The following is a 25027-nucleotide window of genomic DNA, read 5'->3' on the forward strand; positions in this document are numbered from 1 at the left end:
TCATAACTATTATAAATAGTTTATCACTTTACTTTGGATAATTTATATATTTTTACACATTTCACATGTGTTCTATACATTTCTTTTATATTTATATTTTAATTTAATTTGTAGTAAATTTAAAGGTGCAGGTATTTATATTTTAATTTAACTTATGGTAAATTTAAATGTTTACAGGTATTCATATCTTAATTTAATTTATAGTAAAATTAAGGGTAAAATGCAGCATGCACACAGTATTTATTTATTTATTTATTTATTTCAGTCTGTTGACGTAGATATCGGATTTGGTTTCGTATAATTTACAGACAGTATGAAGCAAAACTAACACTAAACATGCAGAGAACTATAGTAGCATAAAACTACATCAATCCTTTGGTTATCCATCGTCTTTATTTCTAAATGCTTTGTCATTATGTAAACTTTCTCCTGGTTACACTCCATCCATTCATTCATTGCCTATCTGCTTCTTTTTACTTGTACTTTATTTATTATATATTTGCATTTATATTTGCAATAATTGTATGTCTCTCCACACTCGTCTTCTGCTTCTACTCCTCTCTATTCACGTCTTTCTTCCTGTTCTCCTATTTCCTTTCTATTCTCCGCAACCACCTTATTGCTTACATATTTGCATTTTCTTCCAGAATTTCCTCGACCCTCAAATTCATTCTGTCTGTCGTTTAACATTCCTCCTTCCAGTGCTTCAACAAGTCCTCTATACAACGCTTTCCAGCATTTTCCATACAACGCACATCTCCTCTCCTCTTCCTTGAACCAGAACTCGTTACGATATGCAAAAATATACAATATAAAATATCCAAGTGTAGCATCTATTGATAGCACAGATCTTCGCTTAGGCTAGCAGAGTATGGAATATGAATTTGCAGAAAAATTCGCTGTCCGATAGTATCGTGAAATTCGTTGAAGTGCAAGGCTTATACACATAGACAAGCGTCCTTGATTTCCATATTAGGTCAAGTAATTATGGTTTTTCAACAAAACGTCCTCGCTACACACGCATATGTGATTTAAATAATGTATCAATGTCTAATTGTCAAAAACGTAGGATGCAATCACGTTGAAAAATTGCTTTACACGATATTAACAAATATTGGTGACGAACCAGAAGTACCTACACGCAGGTACGTCCAAACACCTTTCAAATTCAAGAGTCTGCATCTTTGTTAGCTTTCTAACTTTCAGCGTCTTGGAACTATACTCTGGCTGATAATATGTTATTATACATATTTAGTATATAATTAAAATATAATACAATATAATATAAATATAATATTTATAATTAAAGTGTATATAATAAAATTCATATATAATTCTCCTTATTATCATATATATAAGAAAAGTATATATCACATGCTTTTCTGTTTAGTTACTTTGAAATGAATAGAATAAAGAGATATCTTTTAATGTCTCTTTTGAATCATTTTGCTCAATTTCAGTCTACCATCGCTATGAATCATATGCATAAGAAAAGTATATATTACATGCTTTTCTGTTTAGTTACTTTGAAATGAATAGAATAAAAAGATATCTTTTAATGTCCCTTTTGAATCATTTTGCTCAATTTCAGTCTACCATCGCTATGAATCATATACATAAGAAAAGTATATATTACATGCTTTTCTGTTTAGTTACTTTGAAATGAATAGAATAAAGAGATATCTTTTAATGTCCCTTTTGAATCATTTTGCTCAATTTCAGTCTACCATCGCTATGAATCATATGCATAAGAAAAGTATATATTACATGCTTTTCTGTTTAGTTACTTTGAAATGAATAGAATAAAAAGATATCTTTTAATGTCCCTTTTGAATCATTTTGCTCAATTTCAGTCTACCATTGCTATGAATCATATATATAAGAAAAGTATATATTACATAATTCTCTGTTTAGTTACTTTGAAATGAATAGAATAAAGAGATATCTTTTAATGTCCCTTTTGAATCATTTTGCTCAATTTCAGTTTACCATCGCTATGAATCATATATATAAGAAAAGTATATATTACATGCTTCTCTGTTTAGCTACTTTAAAATGAATAGAATATAGAAATATTTTTTAATGTCCCTTTTGAATCATTTTGCTGAATTTCAGTCTATCAGCGCTATCAATCATGTTTAAAAGTATATATATAATTATCAACTGAGACAGGGATTACGTTAATCTTTACGAGCCTGGGATAGGACATCATTTATCGCACAAATTATCTTTCAAATTTCAAAATAATTTTTAGCAAGGCTGCTGGATTGCTACAATCTTTTTCGAACCACTGGAATACGGTGTGCAACTTGCAACATGGTGATTCTCTTACGAATGAAATTCAATGTTCCATGGAAAAAACATATAGTTTTTCAAACCTAATTGTATAGCAGCAATCCATACTTTTACATCATCAGTTAAAAAAAAAATTCGTTAAAAAATTGAAGTTACAACTGCATTACAACTGTACTTTCAAATATTTACTGAGACTTTTAGCAAGAGTAGCACATGGTTACGTTTCCAAGCACTTAACATCTGTTCGTTGTAAATGAAAAATAAAATAATAAACGTAAGCACGTAGTATGCGCGTCAGACTTCCATGATAACATCCAGCGACAACGTTTTACGATTATGAGTCAGCATTTAGAAACACGTCAGAGACTTTCGTAATACTAGTTTTGAGTTAATCGAAACTGATTTATATTCGCTATAGGAAAAGCGGTTCTCGTATTGCTGCGGAATCTAGTTCACCGGTTATGCTATTTCGGGTAACTTGTAATGCAAGCTTCGACGCGAATCAAGGCCGTGAACGATTACTTCGATAAGCATGATTCAAAAGAGAATCCTTCGACGATTTATTCTTCAGGAGAAAATTATGCAGAACATACTTGAACAATCTCAACTCAACTTTTACTTCGTCGGTATTTTTTTGAACCAAGTGACTACGTTCTGTCCTTGCGGTAGAACTGCAACTTTATCTGAACTTGTCAGCGGACAAACAGTTTACATAATTACAGTTCATATAATAGGAACTCGCCAATTATCCCCGCTACTAGTTTTCCTTCGTATAATAGCAGCTCAGGTTCGGACTCGAACGAATCAACCGGGAAAATTTGGGTCAATCGGGCGTTGAATAAAATTTCGTTTAGATAAATGGACCTCTATTGAGTTACTACGTTTCGTGAAATGAAAGATCAACGGAATAAATCAATTTATTTTAGAGAACTGCACTATAAAACTATAGCAGCGATCATTTTTCATATACGTTAATAAATAATACGTAATTAAATATAATGGAAAATCTGACTCATTGGTATTACAACATTAATCTATGTATTAATCACATAATCATTATATATTATAAAATTGCAATCGTAAGTATATTTAATATCATAGTAACAATGTATAATAATTAATATCTCCATTAACCATGCGATATATTTATATTCTCCAACTCTAATTTCATTTACCTATCGTTGCATCATGATATCGCATTATTATATAATTGTATTAAAATGAAAGCAATTTTATATCGATTACTAATCACAAATTCGTAGACTATAATAAAAAATGATGATCAACTGGAGTTTCTTTTGTCAGCTGAGCAAAGAAATTCCAGTTATACGTATAAGAGATCGATGTAACGATCTGGAAAATTTACATTTCGTAGCTGCAGGATAGCAACGCTTTAATTCTTTGAAGATTTACGAAGTTAAAAATGTACCTGTTCGACAAAGTATCATTAAGACGGCAGGTTTGAACGAGGCGGACTGGGTCAGAGAAAACCAAGGTCACGGCTCGCTTCTCACGCAGATCTGATAATTTGTGTACGCATTTGCTGCAAATGTTTGGTTTATCGGCTTTGCTGCCTGCTGCAGTTCACAGCAGATGCGTAACTACAATATTGGCACATTTCACACGTGCATAAAATAACGACGACTGAAATTTTTCAAAGAAAGAACGCAATTGCTTCGATCTTTTCATCATCGAACACACGATGCATATATCGTTAATTGTCTGTCGCAATTTTTACTTACTCGAATTTAACAAGCATTCTCTTCCATGCAAACTGATGTCAACAGATTTAAAATATTGTCGTTTGTTTAACTTGTAATGTCGTATGTGCATATAAATTATATAATAGGTGTTTTAATTTGATTTATCTTCGATCGACTTACCTCGAACACACCTGATGTAATTGTTGAACTCTTTTTGCAATCTGTTCGCGGCATTTTGCTGTCTCATGAAATTCTGCAGATGTTCGTCGAATATGTCATCCGCGGTTCTATCCACTTTGCCCAAATTCTGAAGAAACTGCAACGAGAAAGAACAGTTTGTACCACAAACGCTAAACTCTTCGCGCATCGTTTTAGTCGTCGCACGCTGACTTTCCATAATCGCGAAAAATATATGCAAAGTATAATTGAAGACATCTCAATACAATGCCAATAATCGTTTTAAGTTGCTATATATAATAAACCATGGCGCATAGGATAATTAGTTCCATTTTAAGGGGGTGTCCTGAATTAGTCCTGAATGTTCTAAAGCAGCGCTTTTTTGTGATTTTTTTTAGAAGGAAAAGAAAGAAACGAAGTTATTGAATTTTTAGGTATGGTTTTATATATATTTAACGAATACAAAAGAATTTTTTTTAAAGTAAAAGGAATATTATAACAGATTTCTAAGCCTATTTCATGGGCGTCTTGTCGCTGCAGTCTTCAATCGGCGGGAAAGATCCGCCTTGTAATTCTTGACGGAAACGAAAAACCAAAAAAGGATTAAATTATTATATATTTTTCTTCTAGGTGAACTAAACAACGGCAGAAAAAAATGTGAAATTAAAAATTTTGGCGGGTTTAAAAAAAAGTGTTCTTTTAAAAAAAAATAAACTTTAAGGTGCTATAACAATTATTTAAATAAACTTTTTTTTCTGCCGTTGTTTAGTTCACCCAGAAGAAAAATATATAATAATTTAATCCTTTTTTTGTTCTTTTCAATCAAGAAATACAAGGTGGATCTTTTTTAATCTTAACTTCAAGATTAAATTCTAACATTTTTGTTTTTTGATTACTTTGTTTTTAAAAATTGTTTTTAGAAATACATTTAAAAATAGCTAAGTTGACGAAGTTTTGTGAAAAGAGGAAAACAATTGTGATAAACATAGATAGGATTGATTGAGAATGTACAGATTACAATCATATATATACTACTATGTAGACATTCTACTAAGAAGTATATAATACGACTATTATGTAGATATTCTACTAAGAAGCATATAATACGACTACTTCGTAGACATTCTATTCAGAAGCATATAATATGACACATAATAATCTGTCCCAAGTATTCTTCTCCTATATTTTTCACATGCATTACACTTTCATAGAAAGAAGACTAAAAAGAAAACACCCCAGTGATCTCACTAAAGAAATAAGATACTCAAACTCGAAGATGGTATCCCGCTGAGAGTAGCCATCCACATGTTATTTAGTAATTAAGTTAAAAAATTTATCAAATGTCCAGCTGGATAAATTGTAAAGTACAAATTAGATAATAAAAAAACATGCATCACAAACGACCGACGTTCGAATAGAAAAATAAAACCCATTGTTAATTATAAGGAAGAAATACTTTATTGTCGATGTTATTAAAAAACAATATTTCTTGTGTTTTTAACACTAGAACTACCACACCAGTTAAATTGGTTGGTTTTATAATTTTATTTTAAAATTCCTACTTTATGTTACATTTTTTTCCGCAATGATGTAATGACTTTCGCAACGGTAACTAAAGGAATAATATAATGAATTTTATTTTGTTTTTTATGTATTCAAATTGAAAATAATTTCGTATCAAGGCTGCTTATACCAATACCAATAAAAATGACTGGTATTCGTCAAAGTGTAAAAGGGTGCTGTAATCTGTTTATCGAACCCCAATTAATCAGTTTCCTTGTTTTGTACAACTTGCCACACGTTTTGAAAATTTTTACTGCGTATCATTCGATATGAAGATATCAGTTATCAGGAAAATTCCGGATCGGTCGCTGAATCGCTAGATGCTAACACTAGAAATAGCACACCAATCAAAATGACTGGTTCTACAATTTTATAAATGTGTCAATCCTCGTTTAGGGATCCCAGATGGATTAATAATACCAAAAATGTACTACATAACATGGAATTGCTTTTGCAAGAAAGTAATAAATCAATAAATATAAAAATATTCTATTATTACGTATTTTTTAAAGACCAATCATTTTCAATGGCTTTAGTAGAAATAGCTTCGTGTTAACTATTGGTAGTTCTAGTGTTAAGATGAACGCCATCGCGTTGCTCGGAATTTTTCGACCCTGTTTTTTTCAAAGACCCCTGGGACTCAAACAGTGGACGAACTTGCATCTTCCTCGTACGCGTGTCATTTCGAAAGCTGCGACTAATAACGTTATCGCACTCTGCGTACAAATATTCTGGCCAGACTCGACGTCTGTCAGAGGGCTGCCAAGCAAACGATCGCACGTCGTGAAATTCATAAAGCAGCGGAACACCAATGCATCGTACAATGTCGAAGAAACATCGGCGATGGCGATGGCTCGCCTCGTGGAGGAAATTTGAATCAAGGCCGACTTTGATGGCGAATTTGAAACGGTTCACGAGTAATTCGCTGCATCTTCATAAAGATCCCCTTATCACGGCTCGCTTCAATACGAATCCTCATGAACGCCAATGGATCGCGCAGTGTGTAGGGTACGAGTGACAAGGTAATTGCGAGGCTGCTGCAATTTAGCGTCTATTACGCTTAATGCTGAACAAAGATGAATGGCAGCTCGTATTTTCAAACGAATTGAAAGTCACGTTAGACGTTAGAGCTGCAGGATGATTTGGTGGAAGCGAATGCGAAGAGTAAAACACGACAGTGGTATCGGGCAAACAAACGTTTCGTGACCGCGCCAATCCTCCAGAGCGCGTATTAATTATGCACCGACTGTTATACTGTGCTATCTGTCGAGTATGAATAATATACAGCGCGAAGGAAAAATACCAAACGGTCAACAAAAAATGTATTTCTTTCTTTTAACAAGCGTTTGTCGTGAAATTGTCTTACGCGTTATGCGCGTATAGCTTAGTATTTAGTGTTTGCTATGTAGCCTAATATTTGTAACGTTTAACAGTTCATAGAAAAATTTCTTTCTAATCCGATGACTCGTACAGCGTGGAAAGGAATTTTTTCGCAAGAAAATACTTTAACATATACATTAATATATATGTATTTTGTAAATTGCAGGTTACACAGAGATTTTTAAATCGTAGATGGCAGGTGCAATTTTTTCTTACTATAGTAAATACAATTAAATTGTATAAATTGTATCAAATAGTATAACAGATAACGCGATGGATCAACGTGTTTTTGTTTCTATCGTAAAGTTAACATCGTTTCCAATGTTCCATTCTACTGTAATTTTCTAAATTCTCTGTTTTCTGTATTTTTGTACTCGACAATACTCCGCCTGTTATTACAATTTGTTTCTATTATAAAGACAAGATCGTTTCCGATGTTCCCGATTTGCAAAAGATAAGATTTTTCCATTCTACTGTAATTTTCTAAATTCTCTGTTTTCTGTATTTTTGTGCTCGACAATACTCCGCCTGTTATTACAACTTGTTTCTATTATAAAGTTAAGATCGTTTCCGATGTTCTTGATTTGCAAAAGATAAGATTTTTCCATTCTACTGTAATTTTCTAAATTCTCTGTTTTCTATATCTGTGTGCTCGACACAGGCTCCGCCTGTTTTTTAAATTTACATATACAGCGACTAAAGAAAGCGTTCGAGCATTTGTAGAAACTTCTTGTGTGATAGCGCGACGCATTTTGAAATGTCACTAACAGTGATGAGAATAAACGAAACGCGATTCTGTCGGTGAGATTTGAAGCGAATTTCACATGGAACATAGAAGTTACGAGATATTTATTAGGACAACACATCGCACAGATTATCAAATTATTTGATTAGGCGATCATTCGTCGTATTAACCAACCACGGTACGTGGTATGTCAGTGGCATTTTAGCGCTAATTTTACGCTTAAAACCAGTATTCACATCGTAATCGTTAAACCTTGGTCAAGTAGCAAGCCACGAAATACTGAAAAAACTATTTACGCAAGACTACTGCAGCATCTTGATATATTTGGCAAACAACTAAACGTCAAAGAAACGTCAGATCCGCGAGATCTCGAGCGTTTCGAGCATGAGAAATAAATTCTAAATAGTTTCTTGCAAAACGTACTATAAATTAAATTACAGAAGATGCGTATACCAGTGATTACGTTATTTACAAATTATACAAAGTTTATTACAATTTATACAAATTTTATACAATTACCCAAAGTTGCGCAATGAAGCTCGTTTATTACGCTATTCTGCTGTTTTATTTATTATATTACTGTGTTATGTTTTTAACAAGAGATAAACAAAATTATTCACAGATACAAGTAATATAACAACCAATACTTTTGCACACAGAATATTTCGAATAATCGGCGTGCATGACGAGATATGAATTTGTATTGTAAGAAATATATCTGTATTTTTCTGCATTTTTTAATATCGTTTCACTGATAAAGAATGTAAAGCTATAAAAGAAAAATATGTTAACCTATACCATTCAAATCTTCTCTTTAACATTTCTTTTAATTTTAACCAAAATAAAAATATAATTTCTACCAATTTTTTCCAATGTGTACCATTGGTAAATTATCTACAAATCACACAAACTTGTACCTTGTGTAATGTTACTTATCGTTATTTTTTTTTATAACAGAAATAATATAAACCAGATTAAAAAATATAAACAATTTTAAAACAGATAAAGATTGGTAGAAACATACGCATTTCTATCTTAAAAAATATATCTGTAGTATTTAGTTACGTCGTTGCACCATGAAAAATGTGAAGCTGTAAGAAAGATATGCTATGATATATCGTTCAATCTTTTTCTTTAATATTTCTTTCAAATATAACCAAAAACAACATATGACCTTTTCCAATATCTCCAAAATATACCGATGGGTATATTATCTACACAGAATTACACAGAATTGTACCTTATCTAATGACGTTTCTATATCGTCATTTTTTTATAACAGATAAGAAAAAATTATTCTCAGACGCAAATATACTAATACTTTCATACACAGAATATTTGGAATAATCGGTGTACGTGAAAAGATACGCATTTTTATTTTAAAGTCGTGTCGTTACGCTTAGGAAACAAGCGAAACTGTCACAAAAACAAAAGAAAAAGACAAAAGAAAGAGAATTATATATCATTCAAACCTTTTCTCTAACACGTCTTTTAACTTTAATCAACAACAAGATGTGACTTTTTCCACTTTCTCGAGTCACCTTGTATAATACCTTTGCCTTGCTATAATGCAATTAGGTTGTCACAAGACTTTCTTTCGTTTCATAAGGAAATAATAGATGCACAACATTTTTTATTCCACGCTATTTTATTGAATTACGTATGGTCCATTTTGTTCTGTTAAGTTAAAGACCATAATTATATAATTATATTAATATAATATAATATATATAATATATTAATATCATATATAATAATATAACTATATAATAATTAATTATAATAATTAATTATAATAATTAAACCATAATTATTATATAGGTTTCATGTTTGTATAAAGATGCATCGTTGCAAAAAGCATGTTTGTGAAAGAAAGACACTTTTGCGACAATCTAATACGTATCTAAATTTGACAATTCTTAGCTTCAATCACTATAATAATCTTGCGATTTGTAGGAATCTACAAATTGCTCTGAAATTGCGCTAATTGCTTGGAAAGTACATACGCACATAAAACAGGCTACCGATTATCGTCCGTATCACTTAATGAAAGTAACCGTAAAGCGGGTCCATTAAATGTAATCTTATCCATAACAATTATGGCATAATGAGATGCATTCGCGTTTACGACGTCACAATTTTGATAACCGACGACTGACGATACGTATCTACGTATAGGTGCTATACTCACAACGTTAGTATCCAACGAACCCCTCCGACGCTATTTATAAATTCAAGCACATCAAATAGCGTACGATTATGCTACACGATTATTCCCCGTGAATTTAACCAGCAGAATAGAGCACTGGCGAATTTCAGGCGAAGTGGAAATAAAATAAAAAGAAATTCGCCAGCAACGTTCCAACATGGGCACACTCGTTGTGCGATTTGGCTGGGCTTACGAATCGAGGCTACATACATATTTCAAAACGAACGTCAGATATTTCTGTAACGATGCTATTCTGCCTCGTTTTATATCACCGATCAATCGGAACATTGCTTTTTTTAATACGTGTTTTACGTCGCTTCGGCTACGGGTCATTAGCAACGACGTTAGACTTCGATTGATTAGAGAAATATTTTTTATTAGATGGGTAGATATATAGATTTTTGACAAATTATAATTTGCTGTTTATCGAACTCCACGTGTCGAATTATGTTTACGAAATTGAAGATGTAAATGTAAGGTATAAAGATTAAAAAAATATTTTTGTCACATAGATAGATAGATCGATTTTTCATAAATTACAATTTGCTGTTTATCGAATTCCACGTGTCGGAATATATTTATGAAATTGAAGATTTAAATGTAAGGTATAAAGATTAAAAAAACATTTTTGTCATATAGGTAGATAGATAGATTTTTCATAAATTACAATTTGCTGTTTATCGAACTCCACATGCCGGATTATATTTATGAAATTGAAGATTTAAATGTAAAGTATATGTCTAAACCAGATATTTCTGTAACGAGGTATGGATGCACTGTGTGTCTCGTTTTATAACGCCGATCAGTCGGAACGTGTTTTACGTCGCATCAGTTACGAATAATTTGCAATCAACTTAGACGCAGACTAATAAGAGAAATATTTGTTAAGTAAATAAAATAGAAACACTAATAGAATATACATAAATTCTTGACAGATTATAATTTGCTGCTTATCAAGCTTCTTTCATTGAAATATATTTATGAAATAGAATATTTAAATGCAAAGTATATCTAAAACGAATTTTTAAACCAGATATTTCCATAACGAAGCTTGGAAGCAATGTTTCATTTTATATCTTTGGCAAATTATAATTTTCTACTTATTAAATTAATATTAAATTTATTAAATTATATAATCAATATTTGAAAGTGCAAAGATGAGTTTTGTAAAAAGTATGACATCAAGAAAAGTCGTTATATCTCGCGAGACTATTTTTTAATAATTTGCGAAGTAAAATCTTCAGAATTTTTATTTAGAATTAAATAAAGTTAGATGAGTAATGTGTGATTCATATGAGTGGTACTTTTTTAACTTCGAATGATATAAATGTAGGCTATTAATTAATTTTCTTTCAACATATTAACAACATTTTATCGTACTTTATAAATCGTCTATTGTACTTCTATTGTACTGGGCAAAGTGAAAAGAGCAAAGTGAAAAGAGCAAAGTGAAAAGAGCAAAGTGAAATTTAATGTTCAACCAGTTAGCTGTTGCAATTTCTTTGAAAAGCGTGTACGCAAAAAGCAAGCGATTAAACATAGACTATGTGTAGCTGTTATAATACAGAATTAAGCTGTAACGAAATGGCAATGTTTTATTTTTTAATATTATTACTAACAGGGTTCGTTATAATGTAAAGTATTGCTATTTCAGCATGACGACTATACTCGTCAAAAACTACTAACTGGTTAATTATCGACGTAATAACGTTGCTTTGCTTCCTTCTCTTTTTTTTTCAAAATTAAACATTTTTCAAAGTATCGTCTTCTCTGAAAACATATTCTCAATAGTTTTTGGAGAAATATCAATTGTTAAACAGCGAACTGCACTTTATCATAACACTAAGATACACTAAGATACTAATTTCTCTACGAAATGAAGTATTTTATACGAATCTTGTTCGATATAGCCACATGATCTACACGCAGTGCCTTATAACAAAATAATTAATAAGAATAAATGATTTTGCAAAAGTGATAGCTTAAACGTTAGAATCGGACTTGTAAATCAAGTCCATTTCTTGTTCGTTAGAACGAAGTTTAACAAATATATACATACAATAAATTAATAAATGCCGTGAATAATTATAAATTCAATCCTATTTTTAAATTTGTCATAATATTGAAATAAAAACTGGCAAAAATCCTTTACATAATTTCATGTTATGATATAATACAAAACTGAAGATGCGACAAAGAAAAGTTTTCTTCTTTGGAAGCCTGCAAGGAATCAAATTTTCTCCTCAAATTGTATTCTTCAGTGCGAAAAAATATAAACTTAGTGCAAATTTTGTTACAATTTCATTCTACGTTTAGTGAATTTTTACTAATTAAATATTTTATTAATTAAATTTTCTCCTAAAATTGTATTCTTCACTGCGAAAAAATATAAACTTAGTATAAATTTTCTTACAATTTCATTCTATGTTTAGTGAATTTTTATTAATACGTTACACTACCCACTAACTTATTTAAAGATACGTTTCCAATATTCGCCCACGCGGATTTTATTTCTTTTTTATGTCCAACGATATTTTCTGCAAGTGGCTTCTCCCGATCGTAAAGTTTCCTCGCTACAATTTCCCATAGGTTCTTGATCGTGTTCAGGTCAGCACTCAGTGCTGACCATCGTGATAATTCTATCGCGAAATTTTCGAGTCACTTTCCTGTAGTAAAAATTCTCTTTTGTCTTCTCTTTCCATAACAAAAGGCAATAGCTCGCCATGTAACATCTTCTGACATCCCATAGCGTTCAATCTATCTTTTACAAAAACAATTTCACTTACCATATCCAGGTACTATCACTGTTTTCTTGAAAATATTCAACAAACAAAGAAGGAAATGTATTTGAATGTATTCACAGCATCGTGGGTGAAAAATATCGTATTATAAAAAGATATGAATACATTTCTTTGGAAGATTTCTCAAAAGATCGAGCAGAAAAAGGTTGTTTACCATGGATACGAAATTTGCTGTAACTTTAAACGTAACGTAACTAAATTTTAATACTGTGATTACACCAATATAGATCGAACAGACTTGGTCAATCTGTGTACAAGGTTGCTACAAGGTAAACTAACAAACCGAACAGCACAGGTTACGAAGAACCTTGTCCTATTTACCATAACTGCAATATTTATATCCAACAAACAGCAAGATGGATTGATAGAGCAGACAGTAACATAACTGATAAATTGCTATACGTCTTTCAATCTGAAAATAAGTTTTCGCTCTCAATGGCTCTTTTAACGCTAGAAGTCATTGTTTGGGTATAATAAGACAACCGTTCGTGCAGTAGGCTATGAATAGCGGTGGACATAAGAAACGTAGAGGATCTTATACGTCTGTTGATTGCATTATATACGCCAATCAACGTTGATGGCGAAGAAATAACGCGTTAACAGGTTACATTGGCAACGAAGGTGGAGAAGTTTTGCGTCCATAGAACGATTTCTAGATCGTTCAATTCGATCAACTGATTGACCCTTATGCTATGTATTTTTCCTACATACGTTTCTTTCTCTAACATAGACAAAGTGGTATGTTTCAGAATGTTCATCTGACAAATCTTTTTATCGGTCTTCGTAACGAACTGATAAGAGATTTTCGCTAGATTTTCTTCTATAATTTCCAGCTATTTTGTAACAATTATTCTATCCATTGACGAAGGTATTGGAACGGTACGATAGAAAATAATTCATTTGAAGATCAAGCAAATGCTCGAAATAAAATTACAGCTCGGCACGAACCAAATTGTCGCAGAGCCAAACATTGCAGCGTGTCTTCGCACCTTCTCTTTCTTTAACAGACGTTGTAATCTAAATTCTATAGCTGTACATTAATTGTACAAATTAATAAAAAAATATTATACATCGTACATGTAAACGGTTATGTTAGAAAGAAGATTTATATACAGGGTGTCGGAGATTTGAATGCCCAAACGATGTCAGTATTTTGTGTCTAAGTAAGAAAAAATTGTTATATAAGCGTAGATCGCTGAAAACTGTAGGAAAAAGTTACGAGAAAAATATGAAGTTTAAAAATATAAATATGAAAAAATATGAAGGAAGAGTAGTAAACTCGCGATTACTGCGATACGATTTACTTTTATCTTGTCTGTACAAATGCAACTATGTCCATCATTTCGACGATACAGAATCGATAATGCAATTTATCGTTCTGCGAATTTCATTCCCATTTCGTCTCATTTCCGCAAATGCATCATTTTCAGACGCAGATATTTTGCGACGGAGAATCAGTTACTCACTTTTGCATAGACAGAATGAACGTAAGTATGGCTGGTTTCTGCTTACATCAACACCATCATCATCAACTTCTTATATTGTGCAAACGCGAGCCTGCTGTTCCCTTTGTATTTCATATTTTTGTCATAAATTTTTAACGAAGCTTTAAGCGACCTGTGTTTATGTAACGTTTTTGCCCTGTTTAGGTCCATAAAATATACACATGGATAACGTTTAGTCGGTAAAATCAAGGCCAAGCCTGTACATCTCCAAACACCTACGATACATGGCTGGAGGATAAATAAACAAATAAAGAAAAAATATATTGTACATGCTACTTGTAAGCAGAATCGAAATTTCAAGTGTTGAAAAATGAAAAAAGAAAAATATACGTTTGGAGACACTCAGGGAAATATAACAGCATGTGGGTTAAACAGTCTACATTGTGTGTGCATCTGTATGTACACAGAAATTCGAAAACATTATCATTGTATGTTTCGCCCGGTGAATCTTTGCGTAGCTCGGAATCAATATAATCAATCAATATAATTAGTTGGATCGTAATAATCATAAGAAACTGTCGTAAAACTAAGCATTTCGATTTGACCGTTAAGTGGTATAAAACACCTTCGAATCAAGATGTTCCTTATGGTTGTTGCTCCATCAGGTAAAAAGTGGGGAAACGTGAATTTTTCCATGTTCCTCGGGATTTTCACTCGCAAGCGACCGGTGGTGGGGAGACCAACTCCTAGGAAGAGCTTTCCTCTGCGACAGCATCGTCATTGAACTTTACTGGATCTACAACTACAGATCAGTCAACATCTCTGCACTGGGTTCACTACTTTTACTTTTACTTTTGATAACTCATCTAATTAACATATACATATATACGCAACGAGCATAATCATCTTGTTTACAATTGTTGTTGGAATAAAGAGTACATTATAATTTGTCACCTCAGCGTTATAATTAAATTCAATCACCTCTATTATCCTAAACAAAATAGGGGATCGATCAGTTTCGTGGTGTCGATTGTATATCGTAGCGGGAATTTACGATTTCCGTTGACGTGTTTCTTGACGTCTCTCTGCGAATAGTTGAAAAACATTGTACTATATGTGTACTCGAGATATAGATTTAGAAGAAGACTATATCAAAGTCTAACTAACAAGCAACAAAGTTATTTCCTCGAGAGTCTAATATCTTATTGATGTAGTCTTGAAACTTTGTAGACACATTGTATATAGGAGTAGATATTTCAAAAGAATTTGTGAGACCTTCGTTTACAAGATGTATAATACGATCTCCAAGGAAGCATATTTCTGTGGAGAAATTTTAGAACGTTGCTATACTTATTACATCCATTAGTGGCAATAATCATTAGTTTAGAATATTTAGCTTTTTTCACACTTAATGCTGTAACTACATATCGACCACAAACCTCTTGCATAATTCAATTAATACTGTTACCAGACTATACATACAGGCAAATACTATACATATACATATATATACAATGTATATGCAAGTACTATACATATACAATTAGCATATATTATATATATACAAGTACAAGTACTATATATGTACAAATAGCATGTACTATATATACAAATAGTATTTACTATATATACAAGTATATACTATACATGCATTCTTATATATACAAGTTCATATCTGTGTAAACTAAAAAAATGGGATTTATACAAGATATTTGTTTCACCCATTACAAATTCTAACTAGCACTCTACTTTGGATATTTTATATTATATCTTCGTGCGTTATACGCATTCCGTATACTTTTTTATCGTCTGTAAAGTTCAGAGTTTCATTAATGGTGAAATTTTAACAGGTGCTCGATTACTCAAGTTATCAGTATAAAAATTAAACAATAAAATAAAATAATAAAACAGTGAGAAGTTTAATAATAAAGCAATCGTAAGTTCCCAATTAAATTAATTAAATTGTACAAATCACTTGATTATTCTACTTTGAGTCCATTTAAAGTTCTACATCTTTCTTCAAATCTATGACCTATATAAGACAAAATCTTACTTTAGGTCACCATAATCAAGTAATATCGGTATCACGATATAATTTTTGCATTAAATATCCTGGTTTTTAGAAGAGGAAAAGAGGTTCAGAGGAAAACTGAAGTAAGAAATCAGGGGATGAGGAAGCGTGATGCCAAAGAAGAAAAGGGACAATACGAGTAATTTAAGATACAAGTGTACATAGGTAAATATACTAACTCGGAGTATAAGGACAGATGTAGGTAGTTTGCACAGCTAACAGAGTTTAAATTAAGTTATGATTACTGTTATAATATAAACGATTAGTTTATGTCCTTCGTTCTGGTTTCGTGTGTATATATTTTTGTTTAGGTGTAAATTCTATGCTTATTGTTCTACGTTATAGCATAAATGAAAGACGCAAAGTCGGAAGGCAAACGGAAATAAAGAATTCTAAGTTCTACTCTGCTGTTTCTTTCTTCATGTACGTTCCTTGTTTAGACATTCTTCAGACACTACACACGCATATGTAGCTTTGCATACAATACATGTGATACGATCGAAAGTATAGTTCGATATAATCTAAAATAAATAAAATATAGATCGAAAGTTGTAAAAGTATAGTAAAAATAAAAGAAAAATCTGTAAGTTACGCAACTTATAACTTGTCGATACACTGACATTATTATTTGGTAAATTACTGCGCAAGTGTGTCCGGTACTGTTTCAATATTCCTTTGCTAGGTGTAATTTAGAAACAGAAAAATATAGAACAGTTTATAGAACATGACAGAACGATCGTTAGATTTCACGTGTTACGCGTCATGAAGAATATTAATGTCTTACGTAAAACGCTAAGAGATATTATATAATAAACGTTAGAACGAAACCGAAGTATCCCTCGTATAGTACGGCAGTTGGGTTCCGAAAGAGATCTGTTGTCATGCGAAACAATATCATACGAAACGACAAATTAATGCAAAAGTGGTAGTTAGGTTCCAATGGTTAACAAAAGTACATGTACTATTATTTTTATTATATTTTTGCATTATATTTATTTATGTATTATATTTATTTATGTAAAAGAAGGAGAACCGTGTTTATTAAAACGATCAGTAATTAATTTGAAGTATCGCATATTAATATTATTTACGTTTTATTACGGAAAAATGTCATCGACTTTTTATGCGAAACGCTTGGAGTTGTTACTTGTACTACTTATAATACTTGTAGTATATATTAGGTTGTCCGAAAAGTGTCTTTCTTTTACAGACACATCTTTTATAACGATGCATCTTTATACAAACACGAAACCTAATCTGTCGAACGTTGTAACTTTTATTTTGATAGAACAAAATGGATCATAACTCTACTATAATATAAAACGGTAAATGTTGTGCATTTATTATTTTCTTATAAAACGAAGGAAACTTTTCGGACGACCTAATACTATAATATAGATATACATAAGATGAGATACGAGATAAGATAGTGATAATATATATATATATATAATATAATACATATAATACACTGATACAGTATATACTACCATTTACGCTATTTTTATAGCGAAGAAATTTTCCACTGTAAAGAAGAAATACTCCGCGAACCAAAAATGGGCTAACAAATTTCATACGCAGATCTAAGGCAACACATTACGCTTGAAACATCGAATGCCAGTGCTTGAGCTTAAAAATTCTCATTACGTTCTTTCGTGTAAGGATTTCTCCAATTTCTCGAGTTATAGGATTACCGCGTTTTATGTGCGTCTGCCCAATTCTCGAACCGCGTTAAATCGAATCCGCGTGGTAAAAATATCAGAGGAGACACCTGCGCATCACATTTGGACACATTTTTAAGTAGGAAACGAATATGGAAAATTCTTAATATTTGGGAAAGCGTGTGCTCCTGGTCGATCGATAGGTCGAAATAAAACGATGCTGTCTACGATGATACGCGACAGACGAAGCCTTTGAACCTCGATTCGTCATCGAGTAATTTATACCGATAAAAAGAGAACACAAGTTTCCTTGATTCGCGATCGAGCAATGCTCGACTTAAGACTCGATGATTGTCAGCAGCCTCGTTATACCTGCGGAAATAATTGCAGTTACGTCATGAACGTGGAACATATACAGCTGCTAGTATAAGAGGAATCAATTTATATGCATTTTACATCGCACAGAAATAGATAAAAGTGTCGGCAATACGGTTCTGTGTTCCCGTTTTATCGTTCGCATTGTCTTCTTAATGCTATTGCCATGCACCTTATTACAGGATGAACAAAGAAAATAAGAAAACCACTTGGGTGTGTTTGAACGCGTTTGAGCGAGTGAATGGGACTGAGACGAATAGGTACGCAACTTGTTGGTTCAAAGCTCGTCTAATCTTCCTTTCTATTTATAATACATTATATTATATTATATTATATTATATTATATTATATTATATTGTATTATATTATATTGTATTATATTGTGTTATATTATATTATATTGTATTATATTGTGTTATATTATATTATATTATATTATATTATATTATATTATATTATATTATATTCCACGTCTAATCGTCTTTCTCTTTTTTTTAAATTAAGGTTTTTAACATCGCATTACCTACAAGATTATTAACGATCTCGCAGAGAGGAAGTTTTTCCTTAGGGCATTTTCAAACGTTTAATAAAAGTAGCGGCTACAGCATTGTGGATAATAGTAGACTCAAACGCGGTTTCTTTTTATTTCTTCAATATCTCCGAGTAACCACTGATCGTGTCTGGATACGTTAAGTGAAATTATGTTTATAAAAGAGTAGATTGAACGCTACGGGATGTCAGGAGATGTTACATCAGAGTTATAGGAGACAAAAAGACAATTTGTCAACAAGACAATGCTTCTATTATTGTACAGCCGTTGTTACGGAAAAGTGGTTTCAAAATTTCGCAATAGAATTATCGCAGTGGCGAGCATTGAGCTCTGATCTGAACACGGTCCAGAATCTGTGGGGAATTCCAGCGAGAAAGCTTTACGATCGGGAGAAGCCACCTTTGGAAAATATAGTTGAACATAAAAGAAGAATAAAACCCGCGTGAGCGGATATTCGAAACGTAAGTTTAAATAAGTTAGTGAATAGTGTACCTGATAATTGGATCAATAAAAGTAATCAAAGATAAAGAAAATTCCACTACATATTGAACGAAAACGTTACAAAATCAACTTTCAGTTTATATTTTCACAGCCGAAAACAAAATTTTAGGAGAAAATTTCATTGTTTGCTGGCTTCGAAAGAAAAAAGCTTCGGTTTGTTGTATCTTCAGCTTCGCATTATATTGTAATGTAAAATTATGCAAAATATCTTGTCAATCTTTTTTTAATGTTATGAAAAATCTAAAAATGGGGTTCAGCTCACAATCGCCATACTTAGTGAATATTTTTAAAGTTAGATAATCGATAAAAATTTGACAATAGCAGGAAAATTATTTCATCGATCTATTTGCACATAAAACTGCAAAATTACAAAAGACGATCCTATAAACTACAACTTTTCACTCATTTCAATTTACTAAAATTATATTGGTTAACAAATTATCGTGCAAAAGGCACCAGTTCAAAGTTCAATGTAATTTTAATCTATTCCCTGTCCCTAGATTGCGCTATTTTCTTCGATCTTTTAAATTTTCAACGTACGATAGCATAATCTTTTAATTGAAAATCCATTTGAATCTTCTTAAAATACCTGTATTATTATTTGATTTGTAAAAATCACGTTAGAAAGGAATAAAACATCGATTCTAATTAATCTGTTTAGAAAAAAACATTAAGTAGCTATATTATACTAAATTTTTTTAGATCTCGTTGCTTCAGTGAAATGGTAATTTATTCGATCAACAGAACTTCCATCGAATAGAATAGAATCGAATATAATGAAATTAAAGCGCGAGTAACTGCAACACAGTAATTTATGCCCTCGTTTAGGAATGAAACCGACATTAGTTTAACACAGAATAGATAGACAGATGCTAATTAAAGCAACAATGTACAACACGTTCCGAGCTACTTGCTTATGTATGGACGTGCCAATATGTTTTTAGCATTATACCTAAGTTAAACAAGAGTCAGCAATACGATTCCAACACGATGTATTGAAGATCTTGGTACAAAAATTGAACAAGTTCACCTTTCACAGAAATCGTACTTGTTCGAATTTTATATATTTTTGTACGTTGCCGATTAATCGATGCGAGAATCAGATGAGCTCAATGCGTTCATAAGAATTTTTCCACCAACAAATTTTCACCCAATGTGATCTTTCAGAAGAAGAATCGGCTACGTGCAGGACTTTTGTTCTAAAATATAACGTTAACAGTAGCGTTAACGTGGTATTAATCTGTCAGCTAACGTGTTCTAAACGTTTGGTAAATTTGTTCTTTTAATTGCGTGTCTTCCTTCTTGACGACTCAAAATGTCTTCGAACAAACAGAAATCGTATCGGTCGTCGGGAAGTAAACACATGCCAAGGAGAGAAGACCAGCCGGATGACAGGGATTTATCTAGGAAACTGTTTGAGGAAAATGGAAGAATAAAGAAGTGAAGAAACAAAATATTCCACTTGGAGTTCCCAGTGTTCTGATGTAAGAACCATGCAAGTGGAAATATTGGAAAAGATTTGCTAGGTACATTTTTCAGAAATGTAAGAAGCATCGTTTCTCACGTTATTTGTCACGCTAATAGCTTCCTAAAGCCAAAATATTAATTGCTTTAAACAAGTCGTAATTAATTCAGCTTTATTCAATTTCCCAGAATTTTTAGAATCTGCACTTTCGGATCGCCTTTTACACAGAGCTCTTCGATTCAATTTGATTATATTCTGCGAGTAATATTCTCCATATTCTAATCACATTTTTCTATCCTTAAAGGATTTGTGGATAATGCAAAAGGATGTTTATTGATGTTCGAAATAAATGATCTATTAAACGTCGAGGTCGACTGTTAGTCGGGTTGGTCGTGTCGGTGTTCGATTTTATTCCATCGATGAACTGAAGTGAAATTTACATTGTTTCGCCGTGTTTTTTCGAAGCGAAACAGTGTAAATTCCAGCTTAACGTGGTCCATGATGAACATATATCGGATGTTATAGCGAAGAGGGCGAAATTTGTTTGTGGGAAGATGACAGAAAAATCCGAAGGCTAAAGGAGGCTGCCACGATTCTGTCGTCGAAACGAAAGCGAGATTAGGAATATGAAAAGTCTAAGAAAAACAACAAGCTTGAGATGAATGAATATTTAGAATCCTTCGTGTAAAAGATTACCGAATATAATGGAAACGTTGAATTTCAAAGTGCAGTCTTGGTAGTTCTTTCAACTGAAGTTCCGTATCATCCTACGTATTTTAAATTTTATCATAATTCCATTTCTTTTGAAACTTTAACGCGAAGAATGAAAAGGTGTAAATAGTCAGGTATTGTGAAAGCAGTTAAACAAACTTTCAACCGATTAAATAATTAATTAAACCAAAATGCATATGTAAGATTATATTAATAAAATTTTTCTTTCGTTATACGATTTAATATTACTACAATGTTCATTATATGATTGAACATTAATAGACCTAGTTAATCAAATTTTCAACCAACTAAATAATTAATTAAACCCAAATACATATTCAATATTATATTACTAAGATTTTTTTATGCTTTCATTATACTATTGAACATTAATAGATCTAGTTAATCAACTTTTCAACCGACTAAATAATTAATTAAACCAAAATATATAAACAATACTATATTATCAAAATTTTTCCTACGCTTTCATTATACGATTTAACATGATTATAATGTCTATTATATGACTGAACATTAATAGACCTGGTTAATCAAACTTTCAACCGATTAAATAATTAATCAAACCCAAATGTACAATACTATATTATCAACAATTTTTTACACTTTTATTATACTATTTATGAACATTAATGGACCTGGTTAATCAACTTTTCAACCAATTAAACAATTAATCAAACCCAAATACATGTATAATACTACATTATCAAAATTTCTCTACGCTTTTATTATACGATTTATAAACACTAATAGACCTGGTCAATTAAACTTTCAACTAATTAAATAATTAATCAAACCCAAGTACATGTACAATACTTCATTATCAAAAATTTTTTCCCCTTTAATTATACCATTTGTGAACACTAATAGACCTAATTAAGCAAACTTTCAACCAATTAAATAATTAAACCTAACATGTACGATATTACATTACCAAAATGTTTCCTACCATTCTATTATACGATTTACAAACATTAATAGACCATCCCGTATTATCTTAGTTTTTCGATTATCCGAGATTGGTCCGGTGCACGCTATCTCGGATAATCCAGCTTTTATCGTATCGTTCGGTTTCTAAAATTGCTTAAACTGAATTTACACAGTTGCGCTTTGGAAGAACACGGCGAATGAACATCACTTTCATTCTTGTCTCATACGCGGATAAATAGTTTTAAAAGTATTTGTTTATTGATGCGCGTATGAAAGAAGAATGAAAGCGGCATCTATTCAGCGTGCTGCTTCAAAGTTTTGAAACGCTCTAAATTCGTCTTGAATTTCATTTCACGCATCTCTGTAACTTTCGAATCAGCTTGAAATGTACTTTCGAGAGATCTCTTCCTACTAATCTTCTTGAATTTCAATTTCTTTTCCACTGGTACTCGACACCGATTCTTCCATTGCTTTTACAAGCGTTTCTACGAATGCTAGTCGTCATCGTACGTGGATACCATCGTCCCGTGCAATAAGGCGAGACATTACGAAAGGACGTCTAGTGACGAAACAATAGCCATCGACCGCGGAGAAATTTCGCACTGTGAATGTTACCTGTTCAACTGCAACACCTTTCCTTCCGACACCTGTTGGATACATCGACGCTGGAGAAGCCTTGTTTAAGTCGCACGCGAAGCAACAAAATCCTCTGCGAGGCTGACATTTCTGTGATAACTAGATCCAAGCTATACCTCTCATAGAAAGAAGACTAAAAAGAAAACACCCTACTGACCTCACTAAAGAAATAAAATAGTCAAACTCAAAGATGGTATCCTGCAGGGAGTAGCAATCCGCATGTTATTTAGCAATTAAGTTAGAAAAATTTACCAAATGTCCAGCTGGACAAATTGTAAAGTACAAATTAAGTAATAATAAAAAAAAATTTGCTTTCTTCAATACCACTGCCCACTACCCGCTTCAAATTCAAAGCTCGAACATGGTATCCCGCTGGGGGTAGCCACCCACATGTTATTTAGCAATAAAGTTAGAAAAATTTACCAAATATCCAGCTGGATAAATTGTAAAGTGCAAATTAAACAATAAAAAAAAATTCTACGAGAACTCTACATCTTCTCTAGTGTTTAGTTTTTGGCACAACGATTCTCTTTACAGCGGCTTCTTTCTCTATTATATGTTGGCAACTAAGTGATTGCGGATTTGTCAATACTACCTAATGACAAAATCCGCAATCACTTAGTTGCCAATATAATAGTACCGTGAAAAGATCGCTGACATACAGACAATGTGGACGATAAAGCGCAAATGCCGACAAGTCGAAATGGTCAGAAAACTTCAATAAGCCTAACGGCTATCAATATATTTCGGCACCGCAGTTGTTGATCGTTCAGTTAGCCACCAGAGAGTCCAGAGTGAAGAGCTGTTAATCGAGAATTGTCATATCACGCTACTGCATTAAGTTCAAATTAAGTGATTTCGTTTTCTGTTTAATTCACTGTAATAAATCCATCTATTAATACATTATCATCCAGGATAGAAACCAGTGGAAATCCTAATTTCTAACATTTCTGAATAAAGAATCTCTATAATACATTCATTCACGCGTTTGCTCTCTCTATTCCAAGATAAAACCTCAACAGCTGCAATTGCGTTTCCATAGACACGCGAATTTGCATCGACTATTATATTATATATTGCGATGACTATTAGTATCTTCGAAGAAATCCAATCATTAGTCGCTACCTATGAATATGTATATGGTATTTGTACAGCTCGAACGATGTAATTTATTTACTCAAGTAGTAGAGCAAAGTTTCTTATATTTAAATTTCAGAATATTCTTTAACATAGACAAATAGAATATCCGCTATATATTATGGTAACAGATGCATTTTCGCGTTTAAACGCTACAGTACAGCCTCGATTATCGAGAATATTGATTGATGCAACGATCGATTATTATTGGAACGTCGGCTAGTGGAAGAATCGGCGATTGTGAAGAAGATTGGACGATAAGAACAGACATTACATAGAAAGAAATTGTTATATTTTTTTCAGAATTTTGTATTCCTTTTTGATATTAATATTTAAAATATACATCTAAATAACTGAGCTATTCTTAGTATATTTGCAAACGTCGTGTCTAGTTTGGAAAATTAATTTTTTTCACATTTTCAAAACAATTATTATAAGTAGAGAATAGGTTCTATCGTAAAATAAAACAGCACTGATAGAAGACACATAGAAAATTAAATCGAACCTTGTTATAGATCATTCGCTTAGGAGAATATTTTACAAATGTCAAAACTGCGAATGAAAGTAACAAGAAGAATATAATACGACAGATGTATTCGTATTGAAAAATGCATGCAATTCAGCAGCTAAAGAAATATGAATTAGATATTGAAA

At 32.1% G+C, this 25027-nt stretch overlaps 1 protein-coding gene across 4 annotated transcripts in view; it reads right to left on the reverse strand.

The window, feature by feature from the left end:
• Positions 1–25027, reverse strand: part of Amph (amphiphysin) — a 123412-nt gene that overhangs the window by 14663 nt on the left and 83722 nt on the right. For all 4 annotated transcript variants that reach the window (XM_072002527.2, XM_072002526.2, XM_072002525.2 and 1 more), the window contains exon 2: positions 4179–4314. In XM_072002527.2, the coding sequence (XP_071858628.1) occupies positions 4179–4314 (136 nt within the window). The remainder of the gene's footprint in view (positions 1–4178; positions 4315–25027) is intronic.

This window comes from Bombus fervidus, chromosome 4, assembly GCF_041682495.2.
Source record: "Bombus fervidus isolate BK054 chromosome 4, iyBomFerv1, whole genome shotgun sequence".
NCBI classification, from domain to species: Eukaryota; Metazoa; Arthropoda; class Insecta; order Hymenoptera; family Apidae; genus Bombus; species Bombus fervidus.